This window comes from Acomys minous (genome assembly GCF_964271855.1).
Source record: "Acomys minous genome assembly, chromosome: 2".
Classification (NCBI taxonomy): Eukaryota; Metazoa; Chordata; class Mammalia; order Rodentia; family Muridae; genus Acomys; species Acomys minous.
Window position 1 is genome coordinate 99,043,564 of NC_140484.1, and position 25,310 is coordinate 99,068,873.

Below are 25,310 nucleotides of genomic sequence, written 5' to 3' on the forward strand. Positions count from 1 at the left end.
GCCTTTCTCAGGATGTTTTATTAGTCATTTTAGATTCCTTGAAAACTCAATTTTTTAATCTGAGATTCTAAAACCTAGAATACACAACAGATGAAAAATATACTACCTATAAAGAATCCTGAAAAATTATAAGGTACAGTAAAAATTACAAGAAACCTAATGTCATGGAGAAAAAGAATTGATAAAAAAGTTTTTTTCCTGTAGTCTGGCATGCCAGGACTTTTAAGAGAAAACAAACCCAAAATAAATTAGTGTTGTCCTCTAATTTGGTAAATATAACATGGTGTGTGTGTGCATGCACTACAACTGTATTAAAACAATGTTAAGACTTCTTCCATCTTGTTCACTTCAAATTTATGGCTCTATGGACGCAGTTAAGTTAGTGTTGGCTCTCCATTCTTCTATAGTCATACAATGTAGTTATATATTGACTAATGACAATTACCATAAGATTAAAATAAACTGTCAGGCTATCAGTAGGTCTTTCGGGAAAACTCTAAGGCATAGTTTACATACTGGACCATTTCAATGGATTCAGGGAACCATGAGAATACACAGGCTGAAATTTAAGTCATGAGATGACTAGTTGTTAACTATAAGATCATGGAATTAATAAAAAATATTCAGATGAAGGGTGCTATACTAGTAAGACAATTAGTGACAATGATATAAATGCTTAAAATGTATGATCTTAATAACACTTAATGTACATTAAATGAACCACATGGAATCCACTGCAGGATAGAACACTGAATAAACGGTAGGATTTATGTCATGTGGTAGTGGTGGTGGCACATGCAAATTAAATCCCAGAACTCGAGAGGCAGTGGCAGGTAGATCTCTAAATCCCAGACCAGGCTGATCTACAGAGTGAATTCCAGGAGAGTTGGGCAACACAAAGAGAATTTCTATATCTAAAAAACAAATAGTAATAATAATAATAATAATAACAACAACAACAACAATAGCAATAATGAAAATAACAGCAACATATCCCTGGTTTAAATAATAAATTAACATACATTTTAAAACTCTAAAATCCTACCCTGGTGAATAGAGGTCTTCATGTTGATTTCCTGTGATTTAAGCAATGGTAAAACATATTTCAGTAGAAGAAATTAGTCAACAAATTATAAAAATTACACATAATGAAGCTTCTATGTTAAATAATAACTATGCTACTGGGAAATAATTAAGGCATCAAAAAACTTACCTTCTTTGAATTTATTGAAGAAAAGAATGAAAGAAATTGTCAACATTTGATACCTAACATTAAGTGGGCATATACAGTGACCATAATCCCAATTGAAATATCAGACTGATGAAAAATGATACTATTATCAGAATCAGTACCTATCATAAATAACTAGCAAAGAGAGTAATTTGTCTGGAATAGTGGTGCTAGGATCAATATAAATATTTTGTTATGACACAACAAAGCTTCTCCAGATACACCACTGAATTTGTTCAGGTAATGATGAATCAACATATCAGAGAATCTGAGGCAATGAACATTGTACCTTTCCATCCCTGAAATGATGGCAACAGATCTGGAAAATATTTTATGTAAGGACTTGCAAGGTATCAGAAAAGAGAGCTGAGGTGAAATTAATGCTGTCCGTGCCCCCTGACATTTAATTCTGGCTGTAATTCCAATTCTTAACTATAAGCATTATGCTATATATTGCTGTTGTTGTGACTCTTGCAAATAACACCTGGTAAAAACATAAATATTCCAAATATTTCTCATGTAAGAAGTTTAAAAGTATGACCTCTGAGGGCAAGGTCAGGGAAAATTGCTATAGAGAATGAATTTGTATAAAATTATGGATGCATATGAAGTTATGTGCACATGTCACTTAATAACTCATTAAATTTCTTTCTATTGGGATAGAAAACTAGTTTTCATTTTATATAAAACATGAAAGACAGCCAGGCACAGTGGCATATGACTGTAATCCCAGGCCTTGGGGAAGCAAAGGCAGACTGATCTCTGTGAGTTTGAGGCCAGCCTGGTCTATCTACAGAGTGAGTCTAGAACAGCCAAGGCTAGACAGAGAAACTCTGTCTCAAAATACCAAAAACAAGAAAGAAAGAAAGAAAGAAAGAAAGAAAGAAAGAAAGAAAGAAAGAAAGACAAACAACTCATAGTGAGGCCCTATTGATACTACTCTTGAGAAAGTTTCTTTCCATGGAAAATGAAGACTAAGAATGTGTCCAAGTGGCAGAATGTCTGGATTGGAAAATCAGATAAAAGATAAAATTGGATTTGGAGTGATGTTTAAGTATTCTCTTGGTGTCTGTGTGACATTACATTTAATGCTTAACCCTATGGATATTGATCACAACAAAAAACAGAACTTAACTTAGGCATGAGTAGACTGGATTCACTTTTTTCCCTCAAAAAAGAGGATCATTTTGCTTCTTTTATAATATTCACATTTTGACTATTATTGTGCATGTAAAATATGTAAAACTAAAATTCAGCTTTGAAAAGTGTGTCCTTTATAGATTGTCTTTCAGTGCTTGACTCTATTTTGCAACAAAGAACAGGAAGATCTAGTTACAGCTGTGTCATAAAACATGATGCCATATTTCTCCACCCTTATTATGAATCAGATATCTGAAGAAATAGAAATTCTATGACATGGAAAATATTTTCCTTATTTTTGCTCATAAACAAAAAGGAAAAGGAAAATTGGGCCAGTGGAGTAGGAGATGAGTAAAGCATCTTCCCCTGAAGCCTGAAACTTTGGGTTCAATACAACATAGATAAATATATTAATTTATAATCATACAAATAGGGATCTTCCCACTACCATATAGTAGAGAAAGAAGTGATTGGTGTGTAAGCAAACATTTCTTACCACTATACGTGTGAATATGATTAAACTGCAGTGTTTGGATCCAAAAATACAATTATTTTACATTTGTGAAGCACTTTTGTTGAGTAAGTTACTATTTTCCACTTCTATAAACCCTACCATTTCCCATTGGATCCATATCCATACCCAAAGGACTAGGTATAACTCGGTGGCTGAAATTAAGATAAAGTTGAACAATTTAATGTCACAATTCAACTCAAAAGAAAGTGTTAACAATATAAAGAATCAAGCAAAAATAAATATCAAATGTAAAGAAAAAGTAGAAGAGCTGGATCAAGTTAGCAAATAGTATGAATAAAAGAGCAAAGTAAAGGAACAGCAGGGAATTTGAGACACTATCAAAGAACCGATCTTTGAGTATGCATAAGATGAGGGAGAAAAATTCTAGGTCAATACCATGACAAAATATTTAGCAAGAATACAGAAGAAAAACTTTACTGAAGGAAAGATATGTGTGTATAGATACAAGAAATAAACAGAACCTCAATGAGAAAATATCAGAAAAGAGATCCGAAAGTATAAGATAATTAAGCTACTAAGTATACAGGAAAAGAAAAATATGGAATACCACAAGGGAAGAAAAAACTCAGGTCATGTGGAAAAATAAAACTTATCAAAATAATAGCTGATTTCTTTAATGAAGTTCTGAAAGCTACAAGAGTCTGAAGCAAGGTTTTTCAAATACCTAAAAGACCATACATGCCAACCAATATTACTGTGCCCAGTCAAAACATCTTCCATAGATGAAGGAGAAAGAAAAATTTGCCATGGTACAAACAGCCTAAAACCATATCAAATGAAAAACTCTTAACAGAATATAAAATATGATTCTTTTAACTGAAGAGAAGAATAAATATAACAAAATTTTTAGGAGGAAATCACGCCTTCACAACCATGCTCATTCAGCATAACTTCAATCTACCCTCTCCTCTTCTTCACCATACTCTGGGCCACAGGACACGCAGTAGCTCCTTACTCCACCAGACACCAGGCCAGCATGCTGGACCCCAGAGACCAGACCAGCTCCTTGGAAACCAGAAAGAAGCCTCCTAGACCACCAGAAGCCAGCCAATGATCATGGACCTCATAGAACTCCAAGCCATATCAGTGGCCACAAATACTTTCAGAACTCCAACCCCCAAATTGGGCAGTAACCCACTTTTATATCAGAGGCCATGAGAAGTCCTGGCCCAAACTCTGGCAGAGGCCCTTTTTTACTCAACCACAGGTTGCTCTAGCAGGAGGATGAGAGAGGAAAAAGAACCCAAGGAACAAAGCATCCATCCAACAAAAACAAACCCAGAAATCACTACTTACACCTATAATCACTCCAAACCCAGATGCATAAACATCAGTATAAGAAAATAATCAACAACACATATGGAATTATGTTTCCATCATATCCCAGGCATCCCACTGCAACAAGCACTGAATATTCCAGCACAGCTGAAGAACAAGAAAATGATCTCCTAATCAACTATATGAAGATGATAGAAGTCCTTAAAAGATGAAATTTTAAAAAAAAATTAAAGAAATGGAAGAAATAATTAAAAATTAGACAAAATTAATAAATCTCTTAAAAAATGTCAAGAAAGATTTCTGGCCCACAGCTCAACTTGCATCTGTGGAGGCCTTATTTCACCTGGGATAAACAGGTGAGCCATGGAACCCTCGTATTGTGCCTGTTGGATCCCCCTGGACAAGCCCAGCAGTGGTGAGATACACTCTGAACCCTGCATGCACCATCTCCCAGACCAGAGCCCTACATGCATTCTCAGAGGCCCATGGACATTAGGGACTACCAGGTGAGGCCACTTTCCCCACAATCCTAGCCTGCTTTGTCCTCCTGGCAAACCCAGAAGAGGTGAGTCCTTACCCATCCACTGTGCACCCCATTCCTAGCCCACACTTTAGCCTGCATCTCCAGAGGTCTGCTGCCTCCAAGGATAGACAAGGAATACACCTCATATCCCAGCATCACACTTGCTGGGTCCCATAGGACAAAATGAGTAGTGGTGACCTACACCCTGTCCCCTGTGAGCTACATCTCCCAGAACACAATCCAACATGAATTCCAAGAATCCTGCAGCCATCAGGGACCACCATCTCAGTTTGTATCCCTTGAGGCCCACCTGGAACAGGCTGCTTCATAGTCCTGTCAACCCAGCATTGATGAGCCCCATCCCATCACCTGTACAGCCAATTCTGAGGCTACATCTCAGCCTGCATCCCTGCAGGCCTGCTGCACCATAGGTCAGACAGAGGCCTGTGGCTATTAGGGGCCTCCAGGACACCCTGCATTCCAGGAGGCCTGCTATAACTAGATCAGACAGCCTGCTTTGTCATCCCAGCTCACTTAGCAGTGCTGTGACCCACCCCATACCCTATGATCCCTATTCCAAGCCCACAGCTTAGCCTGCATACCTGGAGCCATGCTACCACCTGGGACAGACAGGTTATACCCCCCTACACACACACCCAGCACCCTGCTGGCTGGTTCCCCTTGGAAAAGCCCAGCAGTGGTGATCTACACCATGTTCTCTGGGTATTCCATCTCTAGACCACAGTTGGACCTGCATTTCAAGAGACTTGATGCCATCAGGGACCACCAGGTAAGATTCCACCCATACCCTGTGTCTGCTGCCTCCTGGTCACCCTAAAACACTCCCAACAGATGCAAACCATATGAAGCTCCCCAGTGTTCCATTTTCTGGTCCAATATTCTGCCTGCATTATGGGGGGACTTCCAATACCAGAAACAACAAGATGGCTAAAACCAGCATAAGAGCACAATCAATAAAAGCCAATGCAATATGGCACTACCAGAATCCAGCTATCATACTACAAGACCAGGATATCCTAACACATCTGAAACATAAGAACATGACCATAAATCCAATCTTATCCTCTAAGTTCTGTCTTTGATCATTTCCCCTTGATGGGGAAGGTCCAATGCCACACAGAAGGGGAAGCAGGCTTTCTGGATGAGATCTGATGGGCTGTAGTCATATGGTGTGTCAGAGGTCTAAGGAAGTGGAATAAGGTGAAAGAGGGAAAGAGGGTGGGAATGGGAAGATTAAAGTGAGGGGACAGCAATCTGGGTGTATTCTTAATAAATTAAATAAAAAGAAAAAAATCCAATCTTAATCAAAATGATAGGGGCCTTTAAGGAAGAAATGAATAAATCCTTTGAAGAAACAGAGGAAAACTCAAGCAAACAACTGATGGAAGTGAATAAAATGGTTCAAGACCTGAAAATGGGTATAGAAGCAATGAAGAAAATACAAACTGAGGAAACTTGGAGACAGAAAACCTAGATAAAAAACAGAAACTGCAGACACAGTTGTCATCAAGAGAACAAGAGATGGAAGAGAAATTGTCAGGCATAGAAGATACAATAAGAGAAATTGATGCACCAAAGAAAATGTCAAATATAAAAAGACTCTAACACAAAATATTCAGGATATTTGGTATACTACAAATAATAGCAAGAGATGAACCAGAAGATCCCTAGTTCAAAGGCCTAAATAATATTTTCAAAAAAAATAATAGAAGAAAATTTCTCCAACCTAAAGAAAGATATGCCTGTAAACATTGAAGAAGAATACAGAGCATCAATTAGATTGAACAAGAAAAGAAAGTCCTCCAACCACATATAATCAAAACATAATATGTACAAAAATGAAAGAATATTAAAACCACATGGGTAAAATATGAAGTAAATTAATAAGGCATAACTTTCAGAATTTCACCTGACCTCTCAACAAAGACTCTAAAAGCAACAAGGGCTCGGAAAGATGTCCACAGCCTCTAAGAGAGAAGAGATGCCAACCTGTTCTACTATACCCAGAAACACTCTCAATCACCATACATGGAGAAATCAAGATACTCTAAGACAAAAGCAAATTTAAAAACCATCTATCCACAAATACAGCTCTACAGAGAATACTCGAAGGGAAACTCCAACTGAAGGTGGTTAACTGAGTCCAAGAAAACACGGGAGATAAATAATTCCACAAGAGAAAAATAAACAGGAAGCACACACAAACACATTAATCTCAATAGAATCAAAATAACAGGAATTAACTAACAATCATTGGTCACTAATATCTCTCAGCATCAGTGGACTCAATTCTTAATAAAAAGACACAAGCTAACAGAATGGATGTGAAATCAAGATCCATCATTCTACTGCATGCAAGAAACCTACCTCAGCAAGAAAGAAACAATACCTCAAAGTAAAGGGTTGGAAATAGATTTTAGAAGCAAATGGACACAGGAAGAAACCTGAAGTAAATATTCTAATATCTAACAAAATAGACATTCAAGCAAAATTAATCAAAGAGATGGTGAAGGATACTTAATAATTATCAAAGAAAAATACACCAACATGACTTTTCCATATAGATTATCTATGCCCCGGATGTGAATACATCAAGATTTGTAAAAGAAGCGTTACTAAAGCATAAATCACACACTGAACTACACACGTTAATATCGGGAGATGTTAACACTCTATTCTCACCAATCAACAGGTCACCCAGACAGAAACCAAACAGAGAAATAATGAAACCAACACACACTGCAAATAAAACATTCCTAAGAGATATTTACAGAACATTTTACCAAAACAAACAAACAATATATATATATATATATATATATATATATATATATATATATATATATATATATATATATATATATATATATATACTTTCTTCTTAGCACCTAAAAGAACATTCTCCAAAATGGACCATATGCTTAGACACAAACCATGTCTCAACATATACTAGAAAACTGAAATAACCCCTACATCTTATCAACCACCATGGATTAAAGCTGTATTTCAAAAATAATAAGAGAATTTCAACAGAAATAAGAGAGAGCCTAAAAACTCACGGTAACTGAAAAGCTCTCTATTCAGTAACCACTGGCTCAGGGAGGAAATAAAGAAATTAAGAATTTTCTAGAACTAAATGAAAAGAATGGCAAAACATACCAAAATTTATGGGGCACAATTCAAAATGTCAGCACCAACCACTCACCGTGTTTGATCAGCAGGACACAGCCTGGAGACTGGGCTCGGAGCTACAGTCCACAAGACCTGGAGAGCCCTAGATAAGAGGTGTATACATGATGCAGAGCACAGGTGCATCTGGTCTCAGGCCATCCAACTGGTCCAGGGAGCACAAGTGCCCAGTCCCCAGAGACTGGACACACACTCGCCAGTGAGCTGCTTCTGTGCTCTGTATCTCAGACTCTGTAAATGGCACTGAACTGTGGCTGGTGAAACACCAGCACCTGGATCTGCTAGCCCAGAGGAGAACCCAGGAGAACAGTCGGATCTGACTTCAGACCACCTGGCTAGTCCACAGAAAGCCCCACAGCCCTGTGGTCATGGGCAGAGTCTACAAAGCCCCAGCACAGCCTATCAGGCTGTACCTGCTCTCTCTCTCTCTCTCTCTCTCTCTCTCTCTCTCTCTCTCTCTCTCTCTCTCTCTCTCTCTCTCCCTCTCTCTCTCTCTCTCTCTCTCTCTCTCTCTCTCTGTCTCTCTCTCTCTCTCTCTCTCTCTCTCTCTCTCTCTCTCTCTCATGCCCTCTCTTCTTTCTTCATCTGTTTCTATCCCTTTCTGAGATACTCCTCTCCCCATTCCTTCTCTCCCCATGCTCATTTAATAAACCTCATACAATTTAAAAATATACAGACTAATAAAATAGATTCATAAACAAAACCCAACACTCTTCTGCATTCAAGAAGCACATCTCAGCCACATTGGTAGACATTACCTCAAGTAAAAAGCTGTAAATAAGTCTTCAAAGAAAATGGACAAAAGACGTAAGCTTGTGTAGCCATTCTAATATATAATAAAATAGACTTCCAACCAAAATTGATCCAAAGAGATGAGGGAGGACACTTCATACTCTTTAAAAGAAAATTCAACCAGGATGACATCACAATTCTGAACATCTATGCCACCAATATACAGGCACCCACATTTGTAAAAGAAACATTAATAAAGCTTAAACCACAATTGATCCCCACACTTCAACATGGCACTTTCACCTAATGATAGGTCAATGAAACAGAAACTAAACTGACAAATAATGACACAAACCAATGTCATGATTCAAATGAATCTAACAGATATCTACAGAACATTTCATCCAAACACAAAAGATTATACCTTCTCAGCATCTCACATAACCTTCTTCAAAATTGACCATATAGTAGGTCACAAAGCATGCTTCAACAGATACAAAAAGATTGAAATAATACCTTATATTCTATCAGATCCCCATGGTCTAAGGCTGGACTTCAACAACAACAGAAATAACAAAAAGCCTACACATACATGGAAACTAAATAACTCTCTACTTAATGACAACAGGGTCAGGGAAGAAATAAAGAAAGAAATTAAGGACTTCCTAAAATTCAATGCTAATGAAGGTACAATATACCTAAATTTATGAGAAACATTGAAAGTAGTGCTAAGAGGAAAAAGTTCATAGCACTAAGTGCCTTTATAAAGAGATTGGGAACATCTCATATAGGCAACTTAATGACACATATGGAAGCCCTAGGGAAAGAAAAGAAGATGAAACACCAAGAAGGAGTAGATGGCTGGAAATCATCAAACTCAGGACTGAGATCAATAAATTAGAAACAAAGAGAACAATTCAAAGAATCAACAAAACCAAGGGCTGGCTTTTTGAGAAAACTAACGTGATAGACAAACCATTAGCCAAACAAACTAAAAGACAGAGAGACACTATCCAAATCAACAAAATCAGAAATGAAATGAGAGACAAAACAACAGACACTGAAGAAATTCAAAGAACCATTAGGTATGACTTCAAAAGCTTATACAACACAAAATTTGAAAATCTAAAGGAAATGGACAATTTTCTTGATGGATTCCACCTGCCAAAGTTGAATCAAGATCAGATAAATAAATTAAACAGTCCTACTTCTCCTATAGAAACAGAAGCAGTCATCAAAAGTCTCCCAACCAAAAAACAAAAAAACAAAAAACAAAAAACAAAAAACTCAACACCACTACCAACAAAAACAGGGCCAAACGGTTTCAGTGCAGAATTCTACCAGATCTTCAAAGAAGAGCTAATACTGATACTCTTCAAACTACTCCACAAAATAGAAATGGATGGAATATCATGAATCTCATTCTATGAAGGCACAGTCACCTTGATATTTAGACCTCACAAAGACCCAACAAACAAAGAGAATTTCAGATCAATTTCTCTTATGAACATTGATGCAAGAATACTCAATAAAATACTCAGAAACCAAACCCAAGAACACATCAAAGAAATCATTCACCATGACCAAGTAGACTTCATCCCAGGCATGTAGGGATGGTTCAAAATACGGAAATCTATCAATGTATTCCACCATATAAACAAACTGAAAGACATGAAAGACAAAAACCACATGATAATCTCCTTAGATTGTGAGAAAGTATTTGACAAAATGCAACACACATTCATGTTTACAGTTTGTAGAGATCACAGATACAAGACCCATAGATAAACATAATAAAGTCTATATAAAGCAAGCCAATAGCCAACATCAAATTAAATGGAGAGATACTCAAGGAAATTCTTCTAAAATCAGGGACCAGACAAGGCTGCCCACTTTCTCCATATCTCTTCAATATAGTACTTGAAGTTCTACCTAGAGCAATAACATGACAAAAGGAGATCAAGGGGATCCACATTAGATAGGAGGAAGTCAAATATTCCTATTCACAGATGATATGATAGTGTATATAAGTGACCCTCAAAATTCCACCAGAAAACTATACCTGACAAACACCTTCAGCAAAGTAGCTGGATACAAAATCACCTCAAAAAGTCAGTATCTTTGCTGTATACAATGCCAATTGTGCTGAGAAAGCATTTAGGGAAACTACATGCTTCACAATAGCCACAAGTATTATGAAGTATCTAGGTATAACTCTAATCAAGCAAGTGAAAGACTTACTTTTAAAAAATTCAAGTCTCTGGAGAAGGAAATTCTAGATGATATCAGAAGATGGAAAGATCTTCCTTCTTCATGGATTGAGAGGATTAACAGAGTAAAATGGCTATCTTATCAAAAAATTTTATAGATTCAATGCCATCCTTATCAAAATACATACACAATTTTTAAAGAACTTGAAAGATCAATTCTCAGCTTCATATTGGAAGCAAAAATTCCAGAACAGCTAAAATAATTCTGTGTAGTAAAAGATGTGCCAGAGGAATCTCTATACCTGATGTCAAGCTCTGCTATAGAACAACCGTAATAAAAACAGCAAGGTATTGGTATAGCAATAGGCTGGTTGATCAAAGGAATTGAATCAAAGACCCAGAAATAAATCCATACACCTATGGACACTTGATTTTTGATGAAGAAGCCAAATCTATACAATGGAAAGAGGAGAGCATCTTCAACAAAAGGTGCTTGTCTAACTGGATGTCTACATGTAGCAAAATGCAAGCGGATCCATATTTATCACCATTGACAAAACTCAAATACAAGTCCATTAAAGACATCAACATAAAACCAGAGATAATAAATCTGTTAGAAGAATTCATTGAGATGGAAGACAACTTCCTGAACAGAACACCAACAGCTCAGGCTCTAAGGTTAACAATTAATTAATGGGACTGCATGAGACTCAGAAGCTTTTGTAAGGTAGAGGACACTGTCAATAGAACAAAAATGACAGCCTACATCCTGGGAAATGATGTTCACCAACTCTACATCTGACAAAGGACTAATATCCAAAATATATAAAAAATCAAGAAATTAAACATCACCAAACCAAATAACCCAATTACAAAATGGGCTTCAGAGCTAAACAGAGAATTCTCAACAGAGGAATATTGAACAGCTGAGAAACACTTAATGATATGCTCAATGTCCTTAGTCATCAGAAAAATGCAAATCAAAACAACTCTGAGATTCCATCTTACACCTATCAGAATGGCTAAGATCAGAGGAAGGATAGCAGGCTACCAAGAAGAGACTTGATACCCTATGAGCATATAAAGGGGGAGGAAGTCCCCCTCAGTCACAGTCTTAGGAGAGGGGAGTAAGAGGAAAATGGGGGGGGGGGAGGGAGGAATGGGAGGATACAAGGGATGGGATAAAAATTTAGATGTAATATGAATAAATTAATAAAACTCAAGTGACAGCACATGCTGGCAAGGATGTGAAGAAAGGGGAACACTCCTTCTTTGCTGTTGGGAGTGTAAACTTGTATAACCACTTTGGAAATCACTCTGGCATTTTCTCAGAAAATTTTGAATAGGGCTACCTCAAGATCCAGCTACCTCACTCCTTGGATTATAGCCAAAAGATGCTCCACCATAAAACAAGGACATTTGCTCAACTATTTTCATAGCAGATTTATTCATAGTAGCCAGAATCTAGAAACAACCTAGATGTCCCTCAGTCTAAGAATGGATAAACAAATGCCAGTACATTTACATTATGGAATACTACTCAGCTATTAAAACCAAAGAACTCTTGAAATTTTCAGACAAATGGATGGAACCAGAAATGATCATCCTGAGTGAGTTAACCCAGACCTAAAAAGATACACATGTATGTACTCACTTATAATTGGATACTAGCCCAAAATGGATGTCCTCTGAGAGTCTGCACTCACGGGGGATTAGCACAGATACTGGAACTTGCTATTGGGAATCAAGGAGACTGGAATAGTAGAATACAAGATGGAAGGCCCCAAAGTGTCCAGCAACTCTACAAGAGGATCATCAAAGCAGGCAGATCTGAATCCAGGGGGCCTCCACCAACTGCTGTACCAACGAAGGACAACGCATGCAGTAAAGCTAGACCCCCTATTCAGATCTAGCCAATGGACAGCACATTCTGCACAGTTGTGTGTAGAGCAGGGACTGACTCTGACATGCACTCTGGTGCCTCGTATTTGACTACTTTCCCTTGGTGGAGAAGCCTTGTGGCCCTCAGAGGAAGGGGAAGATGGTTATGTGGATGAGACCTGATAGGCTGTGATCATATGGTGGGGGAGGAGGTCCCCTTCTCTCACAGGTCTAGAGAAGGGGAATAGGGTTAAAGAGGGAGGAAGGGGGAATGGGAAGTTGCAAGTGAGGGGATAACAATTGGCTTGCAATCTGAATAAATTCGTTAAAATATTTAAAAAATTATGGGGCACAAAGAAAGCAGCAATAAAGGGAAAGTTCATAGCACTAATGGCTTTCATAAAATTTTGGAGAGATCTCATACTAGTAATTTAAAGGTGCATCTGAAAGCTCTAGAACAGTAACAAAAATCACACTCAAGAGAAGTAGACAGCAAGAAATAATCAAACTCAGGTTTGAAATCAATAAATTAGAAATAAGGAGAATAGTACAAGGAATTTTTAAAAACCAAGAGAATTTTTTGAGAAAATCAGAAGGACAAACCTTTAGAAAAATAACTAAAAGGCAAAGATCCAGTATTCACATTAATAAAAATCAGAAAGAAAAATGGGGACATAAGAAGAGACATCTAAATAATCATTAAATCTTACTTTAAAAGCCTGTACTCCACAAAAATTTAAAACCTAAATGAAATAGATGAATTGCATGATAGATACTACTTACCAACGTTAAATCCAAATCAGGCAAACAAACTAAGTAGAACTATAACCCCTAAAGAAATAGCAGTCATTGAAAGTCACACAACCAAAAAACAAAGCCTTGGGCCAGATGTTTTTAGTACAAAATTCTCCAGACTTTCAAAGAGGAGTTAATAGCAATACTCCTCAAACAGTTCCATGAAATAAAAGCAGAAGAAATATTGCCAAACTCATTTTATGAGGCTACAGTCAATCTAATACCTAAACCACACAAAGGTCCAATGAAAAAGAATTTCAGACCAATTTCTCTTATGAACATTGGTACTAAACTATGCAATAAAAAACTCACAAAGAAAATTCAAGAAAACTGAAATTGGTTGGGGGGTCATCCATGGGAAAAAGGAGGCTCCCAGAAATCTATGATTGTAATTTTGAGAGTCCTAGAAGTGGGGAATCTGGAGCCTAAAGTAGCTACCTCCTTTAGCCAAGCATAATATCCAGTATAGTGAGGGTGTCACCCATACCCACACAAAACCTCCAACTCATCTAATCAATGACTGGCAAAATTTGAGTCACATGCCATGGGAGAGAGCCCATTTCTGACACTATAAATTATATTCTGCTAGTTTTGAAAACAAGAGGCTAGTATAATACTCATATGAGAGGCCACAGAGCAGCCAAAGAAAATATATGCAGAGACCCACAGCCAAAGATTAAGCAGAGTTTGGGAAATCTTATGGGAGAGGGGAAGAAGGATAGAAAGAGCCAAAGACATCAAGGACATGACAATAAAAACTGCAGAATCATCTAACCTGGACCAATAGATACTCACAGAGACTGAAACACCAACCAGAAAGCATTTATGGAATGGTTCTAGGCCCCACACAGATATGGAAGAGATGTACATCTTGGTCTTCATGTAAGACCTCTAAAAGCCAGTATAGAGACTGTCTCTGACTCCATTGCTTGCCTTTGGATCCCTGTACTCTAACTGGACAGTCTCTTCGAGCATCAATAGAAGAAGATGGACCCAGTCCAACTTGATGTGTGAAGGTGGGTTAATAACTGGGCATCAACAAATATGTCTCTCCTTCAAGAAGAAAGGAAGAGAGCACAGGAGGAAGTGACAGGAGGTGGAGAGAGGGACTGAGAAGAGAGGAGAAAGGGGAACTTCCTTTTAAGATGTAAAGTAAATAAATTAATTAATTATGGAAAAAGTAAAATGGCAATTTTTCTTGGAAAAAAAGGCAAGAAAGCCAAGAAAAAACAAAACAGTCAAAGGAAACAAACAAAACTGTTCAAGACCTGAAAATGGAAATAAAGAAAATGCAAACTGAGGGAAATGGATAATAAAGGTAAGAGAAGAGGAATTACAAATGCAAGCCTTACCAACAGAATACAAGGTACGGAAGAGAGAAATTCAAGTATTAAATACAAGATAGAAGATATTGTTATGTCAGTCAAAATGGTCTTAATGGAATTGAAGGCTCAGATGAATACAAACCCAATAATTGTAGACGATTGCAAAACCCTAATTATTCCAATAGAAAAGTCATCTGTCCAACATATTAAATGAATTAATCTTGGAATGAAGTGACAACTTCATAAAATGGATCTAAGAGTCAATTAAGAAAATATTCTACTCAAATACCAAAGAATATGCATTCTATTATACAGCACATAGAATTCCTCTAATATACAGTATATGCTTAAGAAACATAGACAAGTAAAATAATGGCATGAATCTTATCTGACCACTGTATAATAAAAGTTAATAAAATTGAAAACAAAAGTCTACTATACATATAAACTCGTAGAGCTTAAGAACTCATTATTGAATATATGAAAGAGGAAATAAAGTAAAAAAAATAATCTTGGAGCTAAGTGAAAATGGAAACACAACACAGCAAAATCTCTGTGACAATTCTAAGGGTCAGTTCATAGCTCTAAGTGCTTACATTAAAGATTCACAAAACAAATAATGACTTTAAATGCAATTCATGAATTTGGAAAAACAAGAACAAATGAAAGCACCAAATGATAAGAAATAATAACATTTAAAACAGACACTAATGAAATAGCAATAAAGAAAATGGTAAATAGAATCAATGAATCGAAGAACTTTTTTCTTTTTAGGAAGATAAATCTGATCAATTGACCCACTTCATCAAAAATAAGTCTCTTTATAGCAAATGGAGACCATGACCAATCTACAAGTGGACTCAAAGCAAATATCAACAGAGAGTAGGAATCACATTCCTAGTGGATACATATACATCACAACCCCATCATCTATGGCTCCAGGTACATCACAGAAAAGACATAATGAAATAGTGTAAGAGTCAGAAAGTCTGCTGTGAAACAGTCTCTCATAGAAATATCTATCTAAACAAGATCTGAACAAAGGCACTATCAGCAGGCATGGTAATGAAAGAAAAGTGGTCAGGGGACTCTCAGAAGCTAATATTCCTGGATAAGGAACTGTAAAAAAAAAAACATGAGTGCTGAAACAGGAAGAGTTAGTGTCTCTCAGGGATGAACATTCTAATTGCTTGTCCAATGAAATTGTAGTCAGCAATGAACCTAATAAAGGACAAATGATAAAACTGAACTCATTAGGTTGCAGGTGTGTGTGTGTGTGTGTGTGTGTGTGTGTGTGTGTGTGTGTGTGCATTTAACAGTAATTACAAGGGAACAAGAGTATATAAATTTGAGACATGGATGGATATGGAAAAAGCTGAAGTGTGCAGCTGCCTGAGGGAAGAAAAGGAAAAGAGAAAGTAATCTAAATATACTTTAGTTAAAATTTATCAAAAGAAAAACTCATTTAAATAACATTCTTAGGAAAGGAAATCATGAAATGCTTGAATATTGTATTTTTTTGACTGATTCAAACCATGTTTTCAGTGTCATATATGAAATGTTCGCTTACTGTAATGTATTCATTGTTAGTGTAAAATAAAATGTGTTTTTATAGAAGCATGTTTGTGAGTGGCTGAAAAGATTACAACATTTAGGAGGTCAGTTCCCAGAACCTATGTAGTATTTTACAAATATTCATGACTGCAGTTCTATGGGATACAACACCATATTTGCCCTAGACAAGCACCAGGCATGAACATGCTGTACATGCACACATGCAGGAAAAAAAACACTCCCACATGAAATGAAATAAAAATATAGATGACAAATGCAGTGTGCAGTGAATATTAAGGAACTATTCTGCATGTTAATGTTTTTAGAAAGAAAAACTTATTCAGCCCAGGAAATTTTTATGGGGGCTGGACATAAGCAGAAGATTTGACTTCCCAACATGTTAATTTAAAAACACTCTTAGATTCAAGTATGTATTTCCAGTGAAGAATAGAAAAACTTTATAGACAACACTGATGTGAGGAAAGGGGAAGGGGAAAGTGATGTAAAAATATTTCAATTAAATGTATCCAAACGACCAAAACTACTTTTTGCAGATGAAATATAAAGGGAACACTCATTCACTTGTTGGAGGAGTACAAATTTGTAACGACATTATGTCAAGCAGGGTGTGGGCTTTTGGGAAACTGATAATAGATTAACCTTGACATCTTGCTATGCAGCTCTTAAACATATACCCAAATGATATCCTATTGCAGAGAATCAAAGCCTTATTTTGCCCAACCTTTCTTTTTTTTTATTGGTGTAAATTTATTTATTTATTTATTTATTTTCTTATTTCTTTCCCCAGTCAGTTCCATTCCCCTTTCTCTCTATTGAAATTGGATTGTCACAGTCTTTTTTTTATTAATTTATTCATATTACATCTCGATTGTTAGCCCTTCCCCTGTTTCCTCCCATTCTTCCCTCCCTCCCACTTCCCCCCTTCTCCCCTCCCCTATGTCTGTGATTGAGGGAGACCTCCTCCCCCTATATATGCTCTTAGGATATCGAGTCTCTTCTTGGTAATTTGCTATTCCTCCTCTGAGTGCCGTCAGGCCTCCTCATCCAAGGGACATGGTCAGAAAAGGCTGCCCAATCTTTCTAATCTATGGAATAACTATGGAGAATGCAACTGCAAGAAGACTTACCTGTGGAGACATTGTGTTCAGTAGTGAAGAGTGAGTCCTCGTATTCCATAATCACAGTCTTTCTGCCATGTACAGAAGCGGTGGTAATAAAGTTATTATTTTGATACTAATAGGAAATCTTTTATCAATATACTAAATTCTAAATAATATTTCAAAAAGCACTACACATTCCAACATTTGCCATACTTTTCAAATTTATAAGTTCTAAGGTTTAAAAAGTTTCTCATTGGAGGAGAGAATAAAGTAAAATGGTGTTGAATAAAGGCAATACAGTTCATACCATCTAAATTATCCTGACAGGAAGGAAAGTGCCAAGGTATCCTTGTTCTGGGACAGTGTTTCTCCTAGGCTTCCAAATTAGGCTTCCAAAAACAAGAATTTTACTGCTTTAATTTATCTAAATGTATAAATAGTAAAGCATTATATAATGTGCTTCATAATCTTGAACTGATTACCATTTGAACTTGACAACCACTGTCTAACTAATCAATACACCTATTATCAAGTGCTTCAGATAATGTAATTAATGAGTAAAGAGCCAAAAATACAATGGAAAAAGAATAGCATCTTCAATAAATTTTGATGGTCTAACTGGATGTCTACATGGAGAAGAATGCAAAGATCCATATTTATAACCCTGAACAAAACTCAAGTCCAAGAGAACCAGAGACTCAACATAAAACAGATGTACTAATAGAAGAGAAAGTTGTGAATATCCTTAAATTTGTTGGTACAGGAGATAAATTCCTTATCAGAACATCAACAGTTTAGGCACTAAGATCAGCAATTCATACACTGGACCTCATAAAACTGGAAAGCTTCTGTATGGCAAAGGACATCATCCATAGGACAAAACATCAGCCTACAGAATAGGAAGAGATCTTCACCAATGCTATATCCAACAGAGAGATAATATGCAAAATATTTAAAGAAATCAAGAAACTAAACACCAACAAATAATCCAATTAAAAATGGGGTACAGAGCTAAACAGAGAAGTCTCAACAGAGGAATCTCTAATGGCTTAGAAGCACTTAAAGAAATGTTCAATTCCTTAATCATCAGGGAAATACAAATCAAAATTACTCAGAGATTCCATTTTACACCTATCAAAAACTCAAGTGACAGCACAAGCTGGCAAGGCTGTGAAGTGATGGCATAATCCTCTATTGCTGGTGGGATTGCAAACCTGTACAACCACTATGGAAATCAAAGTGATGTTTTTTTAGAAAATTGAGGAGAGTCAGCTATACCACTGCTGGATGTATACCCAAAAGCTGCTCCACCACACCACACAAGGACACTTGCTTAACTATGTTCATGGCACCTTTGTTAATAATAGCCAGAAACTGGACACAACCTAAATGAATCTCAACGAAAGGATGGGTAAAGAAAATATGGTACATTTACACAATGGAATACTACTCAGCTATTAAAAACAAAAACATCATGCAACATACAGGAAAATGGATGGAACCACAAATGGTCTTCCTGAATGAATTAACCCAGACCTAGAAAGACACACATGGTATAAACTCACAACTGAATATTATCCATAAAGTACAGGACAACCATGCTAAATGAGGATGGTTGTATCTCATTTAGAAACATAAATAGACATCTGAAGTAGATGGAGAGAGGGTACTGGATTGGAGAAAGACTGGGATTGGGAACAGGGATGGGCAATCAGGTGTTGGGATAATGGGAGAAGGACTGGGAGAGAGAATGAAAATCATTGTAGGGTGCACCTTTGGGACAGGAGAGCCTCCTAGGATTCTATAGGGGTGACCCTAGCTGAAATTCCTAGCAGCAGGGGATTTACAACATGGAGTCACCACCTCCTGTACTCTGGTGGGACTTCCAGTAGATTGAAGGGGACATCAACCCACCCATAAAACATTTGACTCAAATTACATAGCAATCCCCACAAACTAATAGTGAGAGACTTTGATACCACACTCTCACCAAAGAACCGATCATCAAAACAAAAGCTAAACAGAGAAATAATGAAACTTTCAAAGATCATAACTCAAATAGACCTAATAGATGTCTACAGAACTTTTCACTCAAACATAATATAATATATTTTCTTCTCCACACCACATGGAACCTTCTCTAAAACTGACAAATATAGTTGATCACAAAGCAAACCTCAACTGATACAAGAAAGTTTATTAACCCATCATTCTTTATCAGACCACCAGGAATTAAAGCTAGACCTCAACAACAACAGAAATAACAAAAAGCCTACATACTCATGGAAACTGAACAACTCCTTGCTCATTGCCACTGGACTAGGAAGAAAGAAAGAAATTATAAGCCTCCTAAAATTTAATGAAAATAAAGGTACAACATACCCAAACTTCTGACACACAATGAGTACAGTGCTAAGAGGAAAGTTGTATCATAAGTGCTACCATAAAGAAATTGGAGAGATCCCATACTAGCAACTTTACAGTTTATATGAAAGTTTTGAAAAAAAGAAGCAAACACATCCAAGAGAAAATAATCAAATTAAGGGCTGAAATCAATAAATTAGAAACAAAGAGAAAGATTCAAAGAATCAACAAAACCAATAGCTGGATGCTTTTTGTTTTTTTGTTTTTGTTTTTGTTTTGAGAAAATCAACAAGATAGATAAACCTCTAGCCAAATTAACTAAAAGGCAGAGGGACAGTACCAAAATCAACAAAATCAGAAATAAAAGTGAAGACATAACAATAGACACTGAAGAAATCCAAAGAATGATTAGGTCTTACTTCAAAACCCTGTATTCCACACAATTGGACAATCTGAAGAAAATAGATGATTTTCTTGGTAGGTTTTATTTATCAAAGTTAAATCAAGATCAGAAAAACAGTTTAAACAGTCCTGTAACCCCTAAGAAAATTGAAGCAGTAATCAAAAATCTCCCAACCAATATAAGACTAGGGCCAGATTCTTTCAGTGTAATATTCTACCAGACATTCAAAGAGTAGCTAATACCAATACTCCTTAAGATTTCTACAAAATAGAAACAGAAGAAACATTGCCAAACTTATTCTGCAAGGCCACATTCGCCCTGATACCTAAACCACACGAAGACTCAACAAGGAAAGAAAATTTCAGACCAATTTCTCTTATGAACGTTGATGCAAAAATACTCAATAAAATATTGGCAAACAAAAATCCAAGAAAACATCAATTACATCATCCACCATGATCAAGTAGGTTTCATCCCAGGCATGCAGGAATGGTTCAGCGCATGCAAATCCATCAATGCAATCCACCTTATAAAATATGAAAGAAAAAACACACGATCATCTCATTAGATGCCGAAAAACCTTCTGAGAAAATCCACCACCCTCTCATGTTTAAAGTTTGTACAGATCAGGGATACAAGGCACATAAACATAATAAAGGCTATATACAGCAAGCCAATAGCCAACATCAAATTGAATGGAGTGAACTTCAAGCAATTCCAGGGACAAGACAAGGCTGCTCACTCTCTGCATATCTCTTCAGTGTAGTACTTGAAGTTCTACACAGAGCAATAAGACAACTAAAATATATTAAGGGGATTGAAATTGGAAAGTAAGAAATTCAAGTGTCGCTATTCACAGATAATATGATAGTATACATAAGTGACCTCAAAAATTCCACTAGTGAACTCCAACAGCTGATAAACACCTTCACCAATGTGACTGGAAACAAGATTAATTTTTAAAAACCATTAGCCCTCCTGCATACAAATGACAAATGTGCTGAGGGAGAAATTAGAGGAACTACACCCTTCACAATAGCCACAAATAATATAAATATAAATGATGATACTCCCATATGCTTCCAGTCAGAGGCCTATCAGAGTTGTTGGGGGAAGGCTCACCCCAGTAGTGATTTAAAACAGATGCTGAGACACACAACCAAACACTTGGTGATGTGAAAGTAGTCTTGTGGGACAGTGCGGGGAGGAGAAAAGGACCTGGAGGTGACAGGAGTGCCACAGGAAGAACAACAGCCAATGAACTAGGGCCCAGCGTTGCTTGCTGAGATTGAAGCACCAACCAAGGACCATGCATGGACTGAATCTAGGCTCCCTACACAGATGTAGTCAATTGCAAATCTCAGGTTCCATGTGAGTGCTCTAGTAGAGGGAGCCAGAACTGTCTCTGACTCTGTTGCTAGCTTTTTGATCATTTCTCTCTTGTGAGACAGCCCTGCCAGGCCACAGGGGAAGAGAATATGCTCAGTCTTGATATGTCTTGATAAGCCATAGATGGGAAGGATGCTCCTTTTTCTGTATAATAGGGAAGGGAGGAGGAATGTGGGAGAGGAAGGGAGTGTGTGGGACTGGGAGGAGAAGAGCGGCTAAGCCAGGATGTAAAATAAATAAATGAATAATGAAAAATAGATCCCAATTCTTCAAAAGAGAGGGTATGGGAGCAACTCAGTGGTAGAATATATGGACAGCACATTCAGGTCACTGGATGTGATTCCCAGCATCACCATAAATGAGTCCTGAGATAATGTCTCCTACATCCATTGCTACTTCACATTAATCTATCCCTTTACTTGTACTTTGGCAGGTGGAATGGATTTAAATACTTCCATTTCAAAGTAGTTAAAAGAGAAACTCTCACCTAGTATAAGACACAACACTTGTAAATATTTCATGCCTAAAACTAGTGCTAATTAGCATTTTAACATATACACTTACACTTTGCGTTTCCCTGCCACAGCATACTGAAGTGCACTCCACCCAAACACATCCTTTAAGGAGTGCTCAACTCCTTTCTCCAGTAAAATCTTAACAATGGCTTCAGAATCGCATTGAACTGCATACATTAGTGTTGTTCTAGAATGACAGAGACAATTTACTTAGACACTGAACTTAACATATTTTACCAATTCGACATATAGACTGTGTGTGTGGAATCTACTAACCAAATTTAAGCATCTTTAATGCAGAGTTCAGATTTCTAAATTATCTGTAAGGCTAAAGAGAGAAAAATTCTTGGCCCACTGTGTGACACCATGTAGCTGAGTCCCTATTTTAATTTGTTTATTATGAATGAGTATGTGAAGATTATATACCAAAAGTATAAAAAAAATTGTATGAAGAAGAATGAAATTTCCTTCTTGGCTTAATGTCATATAATTTCCTGTCAAATAAGGAATTAGCATTTGCATAAAACAATATTAGTAATTTTATAAAATAATGTTAATGATCAAAGATACATAATCCTTTCAGTTACTGATACTAATAGGCATTGCACTGAATACCACTAAGTTTACAATGACCTTTCAGGTTGTTTTTTCTTCTCTGTACACACACTATGAAAACATATTTGCAGATTAAAGAGTTTTCAAAAATTGTATGACTAGAAACCTGAAAAATTTGGATCTAACATTGTCTTGTATCACTAAGGGCTTCTCTACCACTCATCTACCATTTATTTTCATTACCATTTATTTTCATTAAGGTTTTTCCAATTAAAGATATGTTTCTTTATTTCATTAATATGAGATAATGAAAATACTAATTTTTAAATTATATAAAGAACATCATTAACAGTATCTGGTAGTAATAGTCACTTGGGAAAATCCTGATGTAAGTATTACTAAAAGAAAGAAAGGTAAAGCAAAGAGTAATCCATTTTATGATTTTAACCTTTATTCATACTTGCAAAAAAATTAAAATAGTGCTTAAGAATTTCATAATGAATTTGTAACTTAATCCAGAGTTCACATATAAAGTCTAATGGCTGATATAAGGTCATATGGAAGACAAAATAATATTGTAAATGGGAAAGGGCTCTACTGTTATAGGGAATATAAATTTAACTACATACTATTTTGTGACAGAATTATTTCATATAATGTATATTTTGATAGAACAGATGTTTCATTGATACTTTTTAGAATATCCTCATTATAATTTCAACTTGAGTGATTTTTACTATCCTAGACCACAAGTAGTGTTTTAAAAAGTCAAAGTACAGTACCTTTGATAATCATCACGTACATGAATATTTGCACCATGTTTTATTAAATATTCTGCCATGAATAGTTTCTTTTCTTGGAATGCTAACAGCAGAGGTGTAATTCCATCCTGTAATGATATTAATTATATTTCATAATATTTCATATTCCAGAGCTAAACTGAAAATACTTTATCTAACCCTATGATCAGAATGTTTACCATAGACTAGAGCCCAGTAGTCTTTTTCTTAGCCTATTGCACCTTCTCATGTTTCTCAGAATTGCAATGCTCCAACCATGCATATAGTTGTTACTTACAGTCCACTCCAAAACACTTCTGTCCCATGGACATTTGGTTCCCATCACTACATTCATCACGGTATTTTGGAATCATGTTACTATTCCCCTCTAATGAGTGTCTTTAGAGATTATCTCAAGAGACCCAGAAGAGCACACAGTAGCAAAGGTTTCCATTCCTTTATTGCCAGCATGAGCTAAAATTTTTGTGTGTCGAAATTATGAAATTGTCCAGCATTTTTTAAAATATGATTTCTGAAGTACTGTCTGGAAAATATTCTGTGGGGCAAACATTAGTGGCTGCAGTAGGGGCACAATCTTCAGACCTTTGTAATGATGTGGAAATGTTCAGGTTAGCAATGTAAAACTCTTGCTCTAAAAATATTATCAAATTAATGGACTCAAAATAAGCAATACCTAAAAGAAATTTTGATTGCTTAGCTTGGAAAGAATTCTGTCCTTTTGTGATATGAAAACTATCTTAGCACATAGAAAGCCCAATACATCATTTAAAAATATTCTTAAATTATTTGTTTCATAATTTCTTATATGAGAACTATATTTATATAATTTCCATCCCTTGCTCCTCTAACTACCTCTATGACCCAACTCCCTCTCAAAGTCATGAGATCTCCTTTATTGCTGTCACATACACATGTGTATATGTACAACCTAGTGGTTCCATATAATGTTAACCTTTATGTCATTTGCCTGTCTCCCTATTTCTCCTATCTCTGCATCTCTCTCTCTCTCTCTCTCTCTCTCTCTCTCTCTCTCTCTCTCTCTCTCTCTCTGTGTGTGTGTGTGTGTGTGTGTGTGTGTGTGTGTGTGTGTTTTCCTCTGTGTGTATATGTATGTGTTTATGGCCAATGCCAATAGCCAGCCATAACTGCACACACATACACAATTGTAATCCCATCAAGAAAATTGAGTATGTTGCAGGAGGATCATGGTTTCTAGGTTAGTCTGAGCTAAATAGTTAAATGATAGTTTTTTTTTAAAAAAATAAATATTGGAAAATTATCATGATTTTAAGATTATATTTATTAGTGAGACTAAAACTATATATTGTAGTTTATATGGCATTTCACCATGGGTGTGAGGGACGGGGAATTCTTTGCCCAACACCACACCTAACAACATATCCAGTTCTAGGCCAGAAAAAACTTGCCCTGGAGGTATTTGGATTCCAGGAGATTTTTCCAAACAATATAAGTCATTGCTACTTCTCTTGGTTGCCTCCAATCACCAGAATCTATGATCTTGTTGCTAAAGACACCAAAATTTGGGGGAAAGGACTGGAAGGAATAAATCTGGAACTGATCCAATGGTTTCTACCCAAGGAATAGCTCCAATAAAATTTCAAGGCATGAAGCAAGTTGACAAAAGGAGAAAACTAATCTTCAGATATCCTAAATTTATATCAAAAGCACCTAGAAACAAGAGGAGTAGACTCAATGAACAGATGAAATGAGTAAGTGTGGCTCTAGTTT

The 25,310-nt window shown here is 36.4% G+C and overlaps 1 protein-coding gene across 2 annotated transcripts in view; it reads right to left on the bottom strand.

Annotated features, from left to right (window-relative positions):
* LOC311590021 (uncharacterized protein) overlaps nt 1-25,310 on the bottom strand; it is a 77,462-nt gene that overhangs the window by 46,407 nt on the left and 5,745 nt on the right. For both annotated transcript variants that reach the window (XM_084768798.1, XM_084768799.1), the window contains exons 4-7: nt 23,544-23,650; nt 22,256-22,393; nt 17,563-17,624; nt 1,046-1,076 (exon numbers count right to left, since the gene is read on the bottom strand). In XM_084768798.1, coding sequence (XP_084624924.1) covers nt 1,046-1,076; nt 17,563-17,624; nt 22,256-22,393; nt 23,544-23,650 — 338 coding nt within the window. The remainder of the gene's footprint in view (nt 1-1,045; nt 1,077-17,562; nt 17,625-22,255; nt 22,394-23,543; nt 23,651-25,310) is intronic.